Source organism: Bufo bufo, chromosome 3 (genome assembly GCF_905171765.1).
Source record: "Bufo bufo chromosome 3, aBufBuf1.1, whole genome shotgun sequence".
Lineage (NCBI taxonomy): Eukaryota > Metazoa > Chordata > Amphibia > Anura > Bufonidae > Bufo > Bufo bufo.
The window spans coordinates 561575739-561591866 of NC_053391.1; the positions used below are offsets into that span (position 1 = coordinate 561575739).

Genomic DNA, 16128 nt, shown 5'->3' on the forward strand with positions numbered 1-16128 from the left:
GTTTATATGCTGTAGCTGTTCCTTGCCATGTGTCTTCCCCCTCCCCCCCGCTACCACCATCCTTAGACTTCACGTATTTCACTGCTCCTTGTACTTAAAAACCCTGCCGCACTTTTATGCTCTGCTGTTATCCTGAGTGGCATTTACACTTTCGGCTTTTATTTCATGTCTTATGCTGCATCCGCACGTCTTTACTGTCCAGCACTTTCCTATTCTTGGTTCGTATTCACTCAGATTGGTCTCACATTCAAGCTGCGGTCACCTGTTGGCTGTTACATCTCATTCCGTACCCAGCCGACAGCCGGATCCGTATTACACACCTGTTATTACATGTTGTGTACTCGGCTTACAGCTGCTACTGTTACTCCATTTTTATTCTCGGGACACACCACCCTGGTGTTCACACCTTGCTCCACTCACAACCAGAGCTGCGTTCATGCGTCGACTGATATACCATGTCTGCTCTGCTCACTGTGAGAGCTGTGTTTACACATCCGCTGTCACAACATGTTTATACTAGGCTTGTTTCAGAGCTGCATTCACTTTCACTGTTACATCATGTTTATGCTCCACTCACATTTAGAGCTTCTGTTCTACCAATTTCATTCTCGGCCACACCCAGAGGTGCATTCACACTACGCTGTCAAATAATTTTTTGCACTCCACCCTCGACCAGAGCTGCATTCATCCGTCTATCGATATATCAGGTTTACTCTACTCGCACCCAGAGCTGAGTTCACACGTCCTATGCTACTACAGGTTCTTTCCATGTCTGCTGTCACATCAAGTTAATATTCCGTTCACATCCAAAGCTGCGTCCGCATGTCTGCTTTTACATCTTGTCCTATACTCCATTCCCATACTCAGACCTGCGCCCATACCATGTTTTTTAGGTACCACTCACATCCAAAGCCCCATTTGTTGTTATATCATGTGTTGTACTCTGCTTCCACTCAAAGCTGCATTCTCCTGTTCATTGCTACGTCATGGTTTTACTCAATAATCTCACCGGGGCAGTCTGCACCCAGCGCTCTGGTACCTCTCTCCCAACAAACATAACTGCGTTCTTTTCAGGCTTACGTTCCTTTCCTCGGTGGTCTGTTACATTCCATAGGCCTACTTTTCTGTTCACCTCAGGGAGAATTTTTATTTTTTTTTGGTCTTCTTTAATCCTGGTTCATATTCACTCAGACTGGTCTCCTTTTGAAGAGAACGAAAAAAAACAAAAAAAAAAAACACCTCGCTTTCACTACTGCAGTCCGAGTCATCCGCCGCTTGTACACCGCCTGTACGCGTCTCCAGGACGGGTAAGCTCCTTCCCTCAGTCCATCCCCTCCACAGGGCTCCTCCGATCAGCGCTCATGTGTTTCCCTGCTTCCGGTCGCGGTGTCGGCGTGCGTTCCAGCGTGAAACGCATGTTGAGAACCACTGCCGGACTTGTGTGTTTTGAATTACAGGTGGTGTCCTGGTTAGTACTGTGTCATTGCTGCCCAAACTTACCAGTGCTCGCTCTTCCCGGTTCCTCTATGCTTCCTACAGCGGCATTTTGCAGATCAGGTTCACACACACTGACATCGCTCTTAAAAGTGGCTTGCAGCTAAACCAGCTCCTCTATTCCTTGTTGTGGTTGCTAGGAGCTGGTCATACAGTGCAAAATCCTCACGTTGGAGCGCATGCTGGGCTGTGTTTTACTGTCACTGTGTCACTGCACGCTGACCATTTGCCTGCCGTCATCTGTACTGATATGTAGTGGTAGCAGGGCCGTTCTGTATGTGTATGTTCATTTATTCATATGCTATGTTTTTTTTCCTGTTTCCCACTGGATCGCCCAGGCTCGTACCTTCCTCTGTCTCTTGGTTCGCCCAGGCTCGTACCTTCCTCTGTCTCCTGGATCGCCCAGGCTCGTACCTTCCTCTGTCTCTTGGTTCGCCCAGGCTCGTACCTTCCTCTGTCTCCTGGATCGCCCAGGCTCATACCTACCTCTGTCTCCTGGATCGCCCAGGCTCATACCTACCTCCTGTCTCCTGGATCGCCCAGGCTCATACCTACCTCCTGTCTGCTGGATCGCCCAGGCTCATACCTACCTCTGTCTGCTGGATCGCCCAGGCTGTCATCTCCTCAGTTATTCCTCCTTCTGACTCGACTAGATTTTGTTCTCCTGGGAACGGGTACTTTTGGTTTATTTTTTATGTATCATTACCCCGGGTCCGTCCAGGCCCTGTTCTTCCTTCTCTGCCTGGTACGTTCAGGTCTGGTCTCCCTGCATGTCTACTATTCTGGGTTTTTTCCAGGGTCTCCCGCTGTCGGCGGATCCGTCCAGACTTAGCCTCCTATCCATTACGATACTTCCACATGATCCGCACAGGCCCACCTACTCTTTCACACTCGTCTCACCCATGCCTGTCCCTTCCTGGTTTATTTTTTCCTGGCACTGCCAGGTCGGTCCTTCGCCGGGCTACGTGGTGCGGTATTTCTGGGTCACCCCCTTTTTTTCCAGGTGATGCCAGAAGCAGATCCCGCGGGGTCCCCTCTCCCAGCCTTCAATTCCCGGGTGATGGATTAGAGTCCCTCCTTTCTCACGCCAGGAACCTGGTACAACATTCCCTCTTCTCCAACACGGCCAGGAATTATCAAGCCGGCTCTAAAATATATAAAGAATTCTCGGCCCCATGGCTTCGGGGGCCCGGTGACGGCTTCAGCCCCATGGCTTCGGGGGCCCGGTGACGGCTTTGGGGGCCCGATGATGGCTTCGGCCCCATGGCTTCGGGGGCCCGATGACTGTTTTCAGTCCTGCTGGGCTAATTGCCTGGTTGGTTGTCCATCTGTGCATCTGGGCTGATTTGGCCCGTATGTATCACATACATACCTGCTTCCCTAATTTCCTAATAATCCATGTTGATCACTCACTTTATGTTTTGACCGCAAACTGGTCTGGTTCGCCCTACAGCATCATTGTCATGTCTTACGCAGATATTTCGTCTTGCTTTAATTGTTCATGCTTTCGTTCAGGTCCTGCCAGAGGAGGAACAAGTAGGGTAATTCCCTCTAGCATTTCAGTCTCATGATCGTAGTCGATCATATCTTGTCAACCAGGTCCCCGCGTAAAGCTTTTTCCTTTTTACCATGACCAGGAATTCATTTTCTACTCTTCCTATCTACATAGTTCTTTTTGGCCCTCATTCCTGCATAGTCTAGGCAGTTAGGTTTCAGTCCCACGATCTCCTGAGGCTAGGGCATTGCCAGTACTCCGTAGAACCAAAACTTTACAAGGTTAATTTGTTTTTCATGATCCATTTCACAACGTATTCCCGGTCCTCCATTCCGCTTTGGGGCAGTATCCGCAATATTGAGCATCATGTCTCTGGCCTTGTTATCCACAAGATGGGTTGTAGGTCTCCTTCTGGCCTTGCCTCATACACCCCGAATTTTTCGTTCTAGATCCCTGACGCCTTGCAGTTGGCTTGGGGATTAGTTTGCACATGCCATTCGAGTTCCTTTTCTACCCTACTTGGCTTGGTTTTTGCCCACTTATAGGCCTACCCACGATCATGGCTTAGGGCACACAACAAGCCATTTAGTCAGGTTAGCTAAGACACGCCTAGCTGGGTTAGGTTGTTCCTGTTGTTTCTCTCCCTAGGGTTCTTCGGATATCTCTTGGCTGTAGCCATGACCACAAATATAAATGTGTGTAGTAAGTGAGTAGTATGGAGCCGTTGCTTGCAACAGTAATTGTATCTGGTACGTTTTCTCCAATAAGCAGCAATGTGATGATTTGTATTTGTATGGAGGTGATAGGAACAGAGAGACAGGCCAGTAATTTAGTGGTCAATTTAAGTACCGGTATATATAAACTGGAGTGTGCTGTATTTTACAACATGCTGTCATTTTTCCTATTTTAGCATCAACGCTCATGCTTCAAATGATATGTTACTGCAGCTCTCTGCTCCCATCCCCGCAGGCTGCATTACTTTTATCATATATATTACGTGTCAGGGAAATGACAGCTGCTCCTGTCATAGATCTGTAGTGTGACATGGTTTAATAACAACAAAAAAATGATTTCATAAGATGTAAATTTAGTTTTATTCCCTGATTTGTGCAGCGACTCTGATTTCTATTCATGATATTCACGCTCTACTCCCGTTTTATGTTTCTTATATGCGAATCAGGAGCAGTGTTGTATCTCATATATACGGTAAGTCATCTTACGTGGAAAGCTATGTAGAATAATAAGAAAAACTGAGGAAGAAGGTTCTAGACAAGATCAAGGAGGTACTGTAGTTTCAAGTCAATAAGGCTCTAAAGCAGCTCGAGTTCTCAAATTTCCTTATTTACACAAAATAAAAATGTCAAATGCTAACGCCATTGTCAGGGATGGTAGATACAAGCAGGAGATGCCATCTGTAGGGCTGACTGCCTATACAGGGATAAATATTGGTAATCGAAGATCAAATTTTGGCCTTGTGCATATTGAAGTGCTATACTACCATAGGGACAGCATGGGCCACCACGACATAGCATCCAGTGGAGCATACCACAATTTATATCTGTCCCTACGAATATGACGAAGAATGAAATTGAGGCATGTGGGGGGTGCAGTAAAACTTCAGGCATCTCTCGAGGAGTGCTATAATGGCCTGGATTTCGGACCTGATGTTAAAGATCTGAGCTGCAAAACAGCGCAGATATGTCTCCAGATTCTGATTGACGCGCTCTGTCTGGCCATTCGACTGCGGGTGGAAAGCAGAAGAGAATGACAACCGAACCCCCAAGCGAGAACAGAAAGCCTTCCAGAATCTGGAAACAAACTGCGTGCCCCTATCAGAGACTATGTCTGAAGGAATACCATGCAATTTGACAATGTGATCAATAAATGCCTGTGCCAGCGTTTTAGCATTGGGCAACCCAGGAAAAGGAATAAAATGTGCCATTTTGCTAAAACGGTCCACCGCCACCAGAATCACAGTCTTCCCTGAGGAACGAGGCAGGTCCGTAATGAAATCCATGGACAGATGTGTCCAAGGACGGGAAGGAATGGGTAACGGAAGGAGAGGACCTGATGGCCGTGAATGAGGGACTTTGGCACGAGCGCAGGTCTCGCAGGCTGCCACAAAACCCTCAACCGACTTACGAAGAGCCGGCCACCAGAATCTCCGAGCAATGAGATCCACTGTGGCTCTACCCCCAGGGTGCCCAGCAAGGACCGTATCGTGGTGCTCCTTAAAAACCTTGTGTCGTAAAGCGAGAGGCACAAAGAACCTCCCAGGGGGACAAAGATCAGGAGCCTCTGCCTGGGCTGCCTGAACCTCTGCCTCCAATTCAGGATAAAGAGCACAACGACCCCTTCAGCCAAAATGGGACCCGGGTCTTCAAAGTTCCCCCCTCCCGGAAAACAACGTGACAGGGCATCTGCCTTCACATTCTTAACCCCAGGGCGGAACGTGACAACAAAATTAAACCTTGAAAAGAACAAAGACCATCTGGCCTGTCTCGGGTTCAGACGCTTGGCTGACTCCAAGTAGGCCAGATTCTTATGGTCGGTAAACACGGTAATAGGGTGTCTGGCTCCCTCTAGCCAATGGCGCCATTCCTCAAAAGCTAACTTGATGGCCAACAACTCCTTATGTCCCACATCGTAATTTCTCTCTGCAGAGGAGAGTTTCTTCGAGAAAAAGGCACACTGTCGCCATTTGGCAGGAGAGGGACCCTGAGACAAGACCGCACCCACACCCACCTCAACAATGAAGGGCAGAGAGATATCAGGTTGTACCAAGATGGGAGCGGAAGCAAAACTCTCTTTGATACTAGAAAAGGCCTTACGCGCCTCTACCGACCAGGAGGAAAAATCTACCCCCTTTCTAGTCATATCAGTCAGTGGCTTAACAACAGAGGAATAATTCAAAATGAACTTCCTGTAATAATTGGCAAAACCTAAAAAGCGCATCAGCGCCTTATGATTCTGAGGAAGCTCCCAATCAAGCACAGCGCGGACCTTCTCGGGGTCCATGCGAAAACCAGAAGCAGAGAGAAGAAAACCCAGAAATTGAATTTCTGGAACCGCAAACACACATTTCTCCAGTTTAGCGTACAATTTATTCTCCCGCAGAATGAGCAAGACCTGACGTAGCTGGTCCCTATGAGTTTTGAAATCAGGAGAAAAAATCAAAATGTCATCTAGATACACTAGTACAAATTTCCCCATTAAATGATAAAAAATGCTGTTCACAAAATGTTGGAAGATGGCTGGAGCATTCATCAAACCAAAAGGCATAACCAAATTCTCAAAATGGCCCTCAGGGATATTGAAGGCAGTCTTCCATTCGTCCCCTTCTCTGACCCTGACCAGGTTGCATGCCCCTCTTAAATCCAACTTGGAAAAAACTTGGCAATCGTACTCCCGGTGAGGGGGCAGCTCCTGAACACCACTCTCAGAAAACCCTTCCGAAAATTCACAAAGAAAAGATGGTACAGTCTTAGTAGAAACCTCTGAAAGAGATGTCGAGAGGCAATTCTCTCTGCAAAAGTCACTCCAACCATTTATTTGCCGCGCTTGCCAATCAATGGTGGGGTTATGTTTAGCGAGCCAGGGTAGCCCCAACACTAGAGGAGTAGGTAACCCGCATAGGACGAAACATGACACATCCTCAACATGAGCATCACTCACAGTCAAACTGATATTGTGAACTATGCCCTTTAATGATTTTTGAGAAAGTGGAGCGGAATCAATAGCAAAAACAGGTATGTCCTTTCCCAAAGTGCATACCTGGAAACCATGTGTTATAGCAAATTGATTATCAATGAGATTGACAGCTGCTCCACTATCTACAAAAATCTCACAAGTGGTAGGCAATTAAGAGTGCCGTGTTTGTGTGAGGGGAGGCGGGGCTTTAATTATTTAAACCATGCCTCTCCTGCCCCCACTTGTCGGTTCGAATGCTTTCGAATCGGCTCGTGGGTTGGCTGTCCTTCCAGAGAGGTCGCGTGTCTCGTTGTTAGTTCGTGCGGTCGGCGGCGTCGGGCTCATCGCTGCGGAGAATAGGTAGGTCGGGTGGCTGCACACCCGTCTCGTTATTTATGTCATGTCATGCTGCCGGGCGTGCCCGCCGGTCCCCAGCCGCACCTGTGACTGCCCGCACTTCCGATCCGCTCCAGGCACCCTGCTCCCACATGCAGCGTCCCCCAGGCTAAACTGTACAACAGCCTCCTCACCTGTGGCTCCGTTGCGGCGAGTCACACTCCCGCTCTCATACCATCGCGCGCAGCGCATCGGTCACGCCGGCCATCGGCTCCATAGTGCGGCTCACTGCCCTTCGGCGCTCTAGCAGGTCCTGGTCTGAGAGAGGGCGACACCTACAGGCCATGCTGGTACTGAAGTCCAGGTACTGGGCTCCTTGCTCAGCACCAGTGGCTAGGCACTAAGGCAGGCGTCAGTTGAAAAAAAAATATATATATATATATATTATATATATATATATATAATTATTATTTTTTTAAGTATTAAATAAAAGAGGGTTCAAGGAAGGGGGATGGCCACTACGCCTTGCGCACACAGCCTGGCCGCCCATAGCCCATACGGTACGTCGGGAGTCAGTGGGTCAGTTTCGGGCGCAGCCGCGGCAAGCCGGTGGTTAGCTAGGGAGCGGTTGCGTGGGTGAAGGGTCACTCAGCCGAGGTTCGCTCACTCACATGTCTGTCCTTGTTTATTCAGGTCCACAGGTGGTTGGCTACTTTGCGATACTGTGGGGTTTGTGGCTGTTATGGCCGCCAGGTGAGTCAGGTGTGGTGTGCATGCGTGGGCCACCCCCCTTTTTACTCCTGCGTGGGCTTGGGGGACTGGGTATGGTGGCCTATCAATGCTCAGGCCACTGGCGCATGTCTTGCCTACAGTCGTGGCCTTTGGTGGGAAGTTGAAAAAAAAATATATATAAAAAAAATATATATAGATATAAATTTTGTTTTGCCAGGTCTGTCACGACTACAGACTCGTTATAAAGCCCTGCCACGACTGCAGGCATTTAGTCTGTCACGACTACAGACTCATTATAAAGTCCTGCCACGACTGTGGGCATCAGTCTGTCACGACTACAGACCCGCTCTAAAGCCCTGCCATGACTGCAGGCATCAGTCTGTCACGACTACAGACCCGTTATAAAGCCCTGCCACGACTGCAGGCATCAGTCTGTCACGACTACAGACTCGTTATAAAGCCCTGCCACGACTGCAGGCATCAGTCTGTCACGACTACAGACCCGCTCTAAAGCCCTGCCACGACTGCAGGCACAAATCTGTTACGACTACAGACTCATTATATAGGCCTGCCACAACTGCAGGCATTAGTCTCATGTCAACAGACTCGTGAGGTAATACTACCACGTCTACAGGCGATGGTTCGTTACCGCTACTCTCGATGTAGGGTCCCCTCACGACTACAGGGGCTAGTCGGTCACATCCACAGACTCGGTCGCACTCCCGTTGACTACAGGCACTGAGTGGGCATCTACGGGTAGTTGCGTCACGACTACGCACGCGGGTCAGCCACGGCCTGGGAGGTCAGCCTTCACGGTCACAGGTAGGTCCAGTCAGGCTTCAGTCTCCCAGCGGGTTCCAGTCACAATAACCAGCCCCTAGGTGAGGGGGGGCACTCCCGCACCGGCGCACAATGCCAGGGAGCTGTGCGGCTCCTCACGCGGCACACGGTTCAAACCAGCGGGGGCCGGGGCCCATGGTAAAGGAAGGGCTCCCTCTGATCCGGTGCACATTGCCAGGGAGTGGCACTGCTCCCCACGCGGTACGAGTGTCCAGCCGGCGGTGGGTCGGCCCTAGCTGAGGAGGGGGGCTCCCCCGCACTGGTGCATTCTGCCAGGGAGCAGCGTGAGCTCCCCACGCGGCTGGGGGGTAAAGGCTCCTCATCTTCAATAAAGTCTGGTACGGGCCGTGTAGGCAGGGATCAGGGGAAGGAGTACTAGGCTTGGTCAGGGGGAGCAGATCATAGGCGGTGGCTGGCTTCCTGCTGCCGGCCGTACATAAGGTTCCAAAGGGGTTATTTAGGCACAGGATGTTAGTTAGGCCTCTTTCACACTTGCGTTGTCCGGATCCGGCGTGTACTCCACTTGCCGGAATTACACTCCGGATCCGGAAAAACGCAAGTGTACTGAAAGCATTTGAAGACGGAACCGTCTTCCAAATGCTTTCAGTGTTACTATGGCACCCAGGACGCTATTAAAGTCCTGGTTGCCATAGTAGGAGCGGGGAGCGGTATACTTACAGTCCGTGCGGCTCCCGGGGCGCTCCAGAATGACGTCAGAGCGCCCCATGCGCATGGATGACGTGATCCATGCGATCACGTGATCCATGCGCTTGGGGCGCCCTGACGTCACTCTGGAGCGCCCGGGGAGCCGCACGGACGGTAAGTACACTGCTCCCCCGCTCCCCGCTACACTTACCATGGCTGTCAGGACTTTAGCGTCCCGGCAGCCATGGTAACCACTCTGAAAAAGCTAAATGTCGGCTCCGGCAATGCGCCGAAACGACGTTTAGCTTAAGGCCGGATCCGGATCAATGCCTTCCAATGGGCATTAATTCCGGATCCGGCCTTGCGGCAAGTGTTCCGGATTTTTGGCCGGAGCAAAAAGCGCAGCATGCTGCGGTATTTTCTCCGGCCAACAAACGTTCCGTACCGGAACTGAAGACATCCTGATGCATCCTGAACGGATTTCTCTCCATTCAGAATGCATTAGGATAATCCTGATCAGGATTCTTCCGGCATAGAGCCCCGACGACGGAACTCTATGCCGGAAGACAATAACGCAGGTGTGAAAGAGCCCTTAGTCCGTGAAGGTGATCTGCATTATACCATGCTCTTTATGCTCGTACTCAGAGCTGTGCCCATACGGGAGCTGCTTAAGTGGTTTATAGTTTAAAAAAAAAAAATAATAATAATAATAATAATTTTGAGTCTCTCACGCATGGCTTCTCCGTGGGAGTTTTACACATACAACTCCGCCATTAGAGTCTCTCACGCATGGCTTCTCCGTTTTAGGTTACACATATGACTCAGCCATTAGAGTCTCTCACGCATGGCTTCTCCGTGTGAGTTTTACACATACGACTCAGCCATTAGAGTCTCTCACGCATGGCTTCTCCGTTTTAGGTTACACATATGACTCAGCCATTAGAGTCTCTCACGCATGGCTTCTTCGTGTGAGTTTTACACATATGACTCCGCCATTAGAGTCTCTCACGCATGGCTTCTCCGTTTTAGGTTACACATATGACTCAGCCATTAGAGTCTCTCACGCATGGCTTCTTCGTGTGAGTTTTACACATATGACTCCGCCATTAGAGTCTCTCACGCATGGCTTCTCCGTTTTAGGTTACACATATGACTCAGCCATTAGAGTCTCTCACGCATGGCTTCTTCGTGTGAGTTTTACACATATGACTCCGCCATTAGAGTCTCTCACGCATGGCTTCTCCGTTTTAGTTTTACACATATGACTCCGCCATTAGTCTCTCACGCATGGCTCCGCCATTAGTCTCTCGCGCATGGCTTCTCCGCTTTAGGTTTACACACATGACTCCGCCATTAGAGTCTCTCACGCATGGAGAAAAAAAATAAAATCCTCACCAGGCCCAGCTGCGCTGGGACTAGTCTCTCATCTCACCATAGCTAAGAGACTGATGGCCAATTCCTTGGCCAGTAATACTCTGAGGGCTTACAAGACAGCTTGGCGCCTGTTTCAGAGATATGAGAACACCTACCCGGCCGCTGGCCGGGGGCCTATCACTCACCTATTGGGCTTCGTCAGGGTTTTGCCACTCTCAATTAAACCTGTACTATAGCATTGTTAACTATACATGGCAGGTATTCAGCACCATTGGTACATGCTACATCCGGACCTACCGTCACTCTTCTCCGCCCACCCGATCAAAGCGGCGTTGAAGGGTTTGCGCAAGATGTCTGTTGTGAAACGACATGTGCGTCAGCCATTTACCGGTAGCTTGTTCAGGCCGTGACAGACAAACTGCAGGGTAAACCGTTCGGGCCGCAGGTTAGCGCTCTGGTAGAAACAGCCTTGTACCTGGCCTTCCATGGATTCCTCAGGTCAGGCGAGCTCATGGGCACCAATATGCTGGCTGGGTGCTTGCGGAAAGGTCAGCTCATCCGGCGCGGGTCCATCTATGTCCTCACCTTGGCCTCGTCCAAGACGTCGCGGCCGGGGGAATCAGTGGCGGTCAGATACTTTCCCACGGACAGCAGATGGTGTCCGGTGCAGGCCTTGAAGGCTTGGCTGCGTAGTATTTAGTCCAAGCGGCATGTTCTCCCGTACTCGAACTAGGCAATGCCCGGCTAACCACCGCGGCCTTTCTTACGTACATTCAGGTTTAGTTGACAGGTTCAGGGGTCGGTCCTCTCTGGATCACAGGACATTCCTTCCGCATGGGCGTGGCAGCTGCGGCGTCCATGCATAAGGTGCCAGTACATGTTATCAAACGGTTGGGTCGTCGCAGTTCCGCGTGTTCCATGCGTTATATCCCGGATCCTTATACGAAATATCACTGGCTTTTGAGTTTTGGTTTGAGGTTTCTGTTATCAAGTTTTCAAACTCCTATGCATGGTTCTTTTGGCCCCTTTAGGCTACCCTTCGATAAGCAGTTCCGGCATAACTCTGCTGCTTCTAGGTAGGGGGGGTGGAGTATAGGCTTAGGTAGGGGACCCTCTCATCATGAGCCGACCCGAGCACAAGTGGTAGGCAATTAAGAGTGCCGTGTTTGTGTGAGGGGAGGCGGGGCTTTAATTATTTAAACCTGGCTCTCCTGCCCCCACTTGTCGGTTCGAATGCTTTCGACCCACCCAGAAGCCCTCCCTTCTTCTCAGGACTCATTATTGGTGTGGCCCCCTTTAGGCTACCCTTCGATAAGCAGTTCCGGCATAACTCTGCTGCTTCTAGGTAGGGGGGGTGGAGTATAGGCTTAGGTAGGGGACCCTCTCATCATGAGCCGATCCGAGCACAAACAATGTTCTTGCTCTCTAGCGCCACCCTGGCAGGTAGGACAAAATGGGAAACCTTCAATTTCCGCATCAACCTTGCCAATAGTAACAGATGGAACGTTTTTAGAGGACTTTTTTTTCTTTTTGTTTCTTTCTTATTCTCTAGAAACTCCCTGAATCTCCTAGAGGGACAAGCATTTGCCAAATGATTTATACCTCCACAACAGAAACAAACCCTCCTCTGAGAGCTGAATCCTCTGTTGTTAGAGGCAAGCAAACCCAGCTGCATGGGCTCCTGCTCAAAGGGGATTGAGAGAGACTGAGACCCCTGCGCAATGAATGAGACCGCCCCACTGTCCTTGGAGCGAGTATGACAGGAAGGAGTGATCTCTCCTCTCTCTCTAAGACGCCTGTCAATACGAACAGCCCGAGACATGGCGGACTCCAAGGAGGTAGGTCTCTCATGAAAGGCAAATGCATCCTTCAATCCCTCTGAAAGACCATGGCAAAATTGACTTCGGAGTGCAGCATCATTCCAACCAGTATCAGCTGCCCATCTCCGAAATTCTGAACAGTATAACTCTGCTGATTGTTTAGATTCAGCTAGAGCAACACGATCCGGATCATCATATATCTGACCCAGGGCTACAAAAAATTCATCCACTGATCTGGCCGTGCCCCCACCGGCAGCGAAAAGGCCCAAGACTGAGCGTTATCCCTGAGCAGTGAGATGACTATCCCCACCCTCTGCTCCTCATCACCAGAGGAATGGGGAAGTAGGCGAAAATGGAGTTTGCAAGCCTCTCTAAAATGAACAAAATTCTCACTACCCCCAGAGAAGGTATCAGGAAGCGAGATCTTAGGCTCAGAACAAACTTCATGAACGCAAGCAGAACCGGTCACCTGAAACTAAGATACAGTTTTACGGAGCTCTGCGACCTCCAGGGAAAGACCCCGCATGCGGTCCGTCAAGGCTAAAACCGGATCCATGCTTAAGACGGTTTTTAATGTCACGGATGGTGTAGCAGGAAACAATAAGTAGCAAATAAAGATCCGACTGACTTGATCCCAAACTAAGGAACAAAAGGGGAAGCCCTATTAATGCCCTAGAGCTCTCCCTCACTGCTCAGCCCATGCAAAGATATCAATGATAGAAAGTTGCATGTCCACGTACCTTAGACTGAGTGACACCTGCAAACCCTATAATGGTGAGGGGACACGACCACCGGCTCCCTGCACTCAATACAGAGGGAGTCAGGGTCACCTAGAATCAAGCCAACAGGAAGACACAAATACAGAAATAGACTTATCTTGAGGAAGCAGCAGTAGCAACTTCAAGCAGTGAAACCAATCCAGGAAGTAGTATAAACCGCAAAGTGAAGCAGTATGGGAGGAGATATATTGGGAGGCAATCACTGCTAATAGATGACAGCTGGGAGAGGGAGAAGAGATGTCAAAGCGAAAGCAAAACAAAAGAACATCATGCAGGAGGTACTGAAGAACGTCTATCAGAACTTCTCAGAGATCTGGCGGTGACACATGACTAGGAAAGGTTCAGATATCTCAGTCTGGTCGGATGCGGCATTAAAAGCTATTTCAGCGGTGAAGGAATGTTTTTGCTTCTGCCCCTATACTAGTGCAACCGTATGTGTCACAGCCGTTCATTGTGGAAGTTGACGCATCCGAGGTTGGGGTAGGAGCAGTCCTGTCGCAGGGTCCTTCACCTAGTAAATGGCATCCATGCGCATTCTTCTCTAAGAAACTATCAGCCGCTGAAAAGAATGATGACGTGGGTAATAGGGAATTGCCTGCCATTAAGTTGGCTTTTGAAGAATGGCGTCATTGGTTGGAAGGAGCAATTCATCCTATTACGGGGCTCACTGATCACAAAAATCTGGCTTACTTGGAGTCGGCTAAACGTCTGAACCCAAGACAGGCCAGATGGTGGTTGTTTTTTACCAGATTTAATTTCATTGTCACCTATCGCCCTGGAGTTAAGAATATCAAGGCTGATGCCTTGTCACGTAGATTTCCTGGGGGAGGTGATTCGGAAGATCCCGTTATTGTCCGAAGGGGTAGTAATATCCGCCCTATACCCCTACCTTGAGGCAGAGGTGTTGGAGGCCCAGGGAGAAGCACAGGATTCTTGCCTGCGGAAGTTGTTTGTTCCTTCTGAGTTACGTCACAAGGTGTTCAAGGAACATCACTATACTGTTCTCACAGGACACCTAGGGAGCAGATCCACTGTCGATCTCATATCTCGTAGATTCTAGTGGCCAGGTTTACGCAAGTGTGTTGAGGACTATGTGTCAGCTTGTAGTACTTGTGCATGTGCACGGCCTTCCGGATCTTTACTTCCGCTGCCCATTCCTTCTAGACCATGGACTCATTTATCCATGGATTTTATCACAGATTTACCAAATTCTTCGGGGAAAACTGTGATTCTGGTGGTTGTTGATCGCTTTAGTAAGATGGTGCACTTTATAGGTTTTCCAGGTCTTCCCAATGCTAAAACTCTTGCACAGGTGTTTGTCAATAACATTGTGAAACTACATGGTGTTCCCTCTGATGTGGTGTCTGATAGAGGGACTCAGTTTGTTTCCAAGTTCTGGAAGGTGTTCTGTACTAGTCTGGGGGTACAATTGTCCTTCTATTTGGCCTTTTGACCATCAGTAGAACAGACAGACTGAACGCACGAACCAGAATTTGGGGACTTACTTGAGATGTTATGCCGAATTTGCCATAAACAACCGTAGACAGGAATCTACCGACAAGTCGCCATTTTTTTGGGGCATATGGGTTCCACCAGCAATTTGGCACATTTTCTGGCACTCAGACTTCTGGTATACCTGAAGAAGAAACATTTTCTTCTTCTTTGTCAGCTATTTTGCAAAAAATTCTAAATAATCTGGAAAAGATGGGCAAGAAGTATAAACGTATGGCTGACAAGAGACGTATGAATGGTCCGGACCTGAGAGTGGGTGATTCTGTGTGGCTGTCCACAAGAAACATTAAGTTGAAAATACCTTCTTGGAAGTTGAATCCAAGGTTTATTGGTCCATATAAGATCACTGCCATTGTTAACCCGGTAGCCTTTCATCTTAAGCTCCCCCAAGCTTTCAAAATTCATAATGTGTTCCATAAGTCGTTGTTGAAGAGTTATGTTGAACATGTTGAACCGTCCACCTTGCCTCTCGCTCCTGTGATGGTGGACTGTAATTTGGAATTTCAAATCGCCAGGATAATTGACTCCCGAATTCTCTGTAGATCCCTCCAGTATCGTGCACTGGAAGGGTTACGGACCAGAGGAGAGGATGTGGGTCTCAGCGGTCGACGTTAATGCTAAGCGTCTGGTAAAAGCTTTTCACAGAGCTCATCCAGATAAAGTGGGTCCTGGGTGTCCGGAGGCCACCCGTAGAACGGGGGGTACTGTCACAGGTGGTAGAAGTTCTGAAAGATTGACTGCAGGTCAGTGATCTGACAGCTTCTTTTGGTTTCACTTTGTCTATGTGTTGCTAGGATGTCCACACCTGCATTTTCAGGTGTAGATCATTTGACCTTTACTACTCCCTTCTTAGTCTGGCTTTACCCATCACTCCTTGCGGTTGATAGCTCATTCTGGTTGTGGATCGTTTAGTGTCTGGATCTCGGCTGAGTTCCTGCTTTCCATTTACCTGGAGTTAAGTGTCTTTCCTTTTTGTATTGCGTTTATTTCCCTGTCTCTTGGTACCAGACCTGAGGCAGACTCTTGTTCCTTCAGCTGGGAAGGACCAGGTCGTCTGTGGCCTAATCACTATCTTCAGGTCATTCTAGGGTGAGCCAGGCTTAGGTTCCTGCGGATGAACAGTCCTACCATCGGGGTCTGTTCATTCTGTTAGCAGTCAGGGCTCGGGTTGGGATGTATTAGGTGGTGACCTTTCCCTAGTTTGCAGGCCTGGTACCTTCTCCCTCCCTTTTGTGTTTGGTTTGGAGTTCCCCTCCCACACCACGCCGTGACATGTATTCTATAACATTTATACAGTAGTGTGATTTCCTAAACTCCTTCCTGGTTTTCAACCTTAAAGAGAATCTGTCATCTGGACTTTCACTGATAAACCAGGCACAATGCTATCTAGGGCTAGCTCAGCTCAATGTAA

The 16128-nt window shown here is 49.2% G+C and overlaps 1 protein-coding gene across 2 annotated transcripts in view; it reads left to right on the forward strand.

Annotated features, from left to right (window-relative positions):
- The window catches only part of RDH5 (retinol dehydrogenase 5), a 54628-nt gene that overhangs the window by 13351 nt on the left and 25149 nt on the right, over positions 1–16128 (forward strand). The window contains exon 2 of one of the 2 annotated variants that reach the window (XM_040422143.1): positions 4103–4195. The exons of the other annotated variant lie outside the window; for it this stretch is intronic. Within the exon in view, the coding sequence (XP_040278077.1) occupies positions 4121–4195 (75 nt within the window). The 5' untranslated portion in view covers positions 4103–4120. The remainder of the gene's footprint in view (positions 1–4102; positions 4196–16128) is intronic. 2 annotated transcript variants of the gene reach the window in all.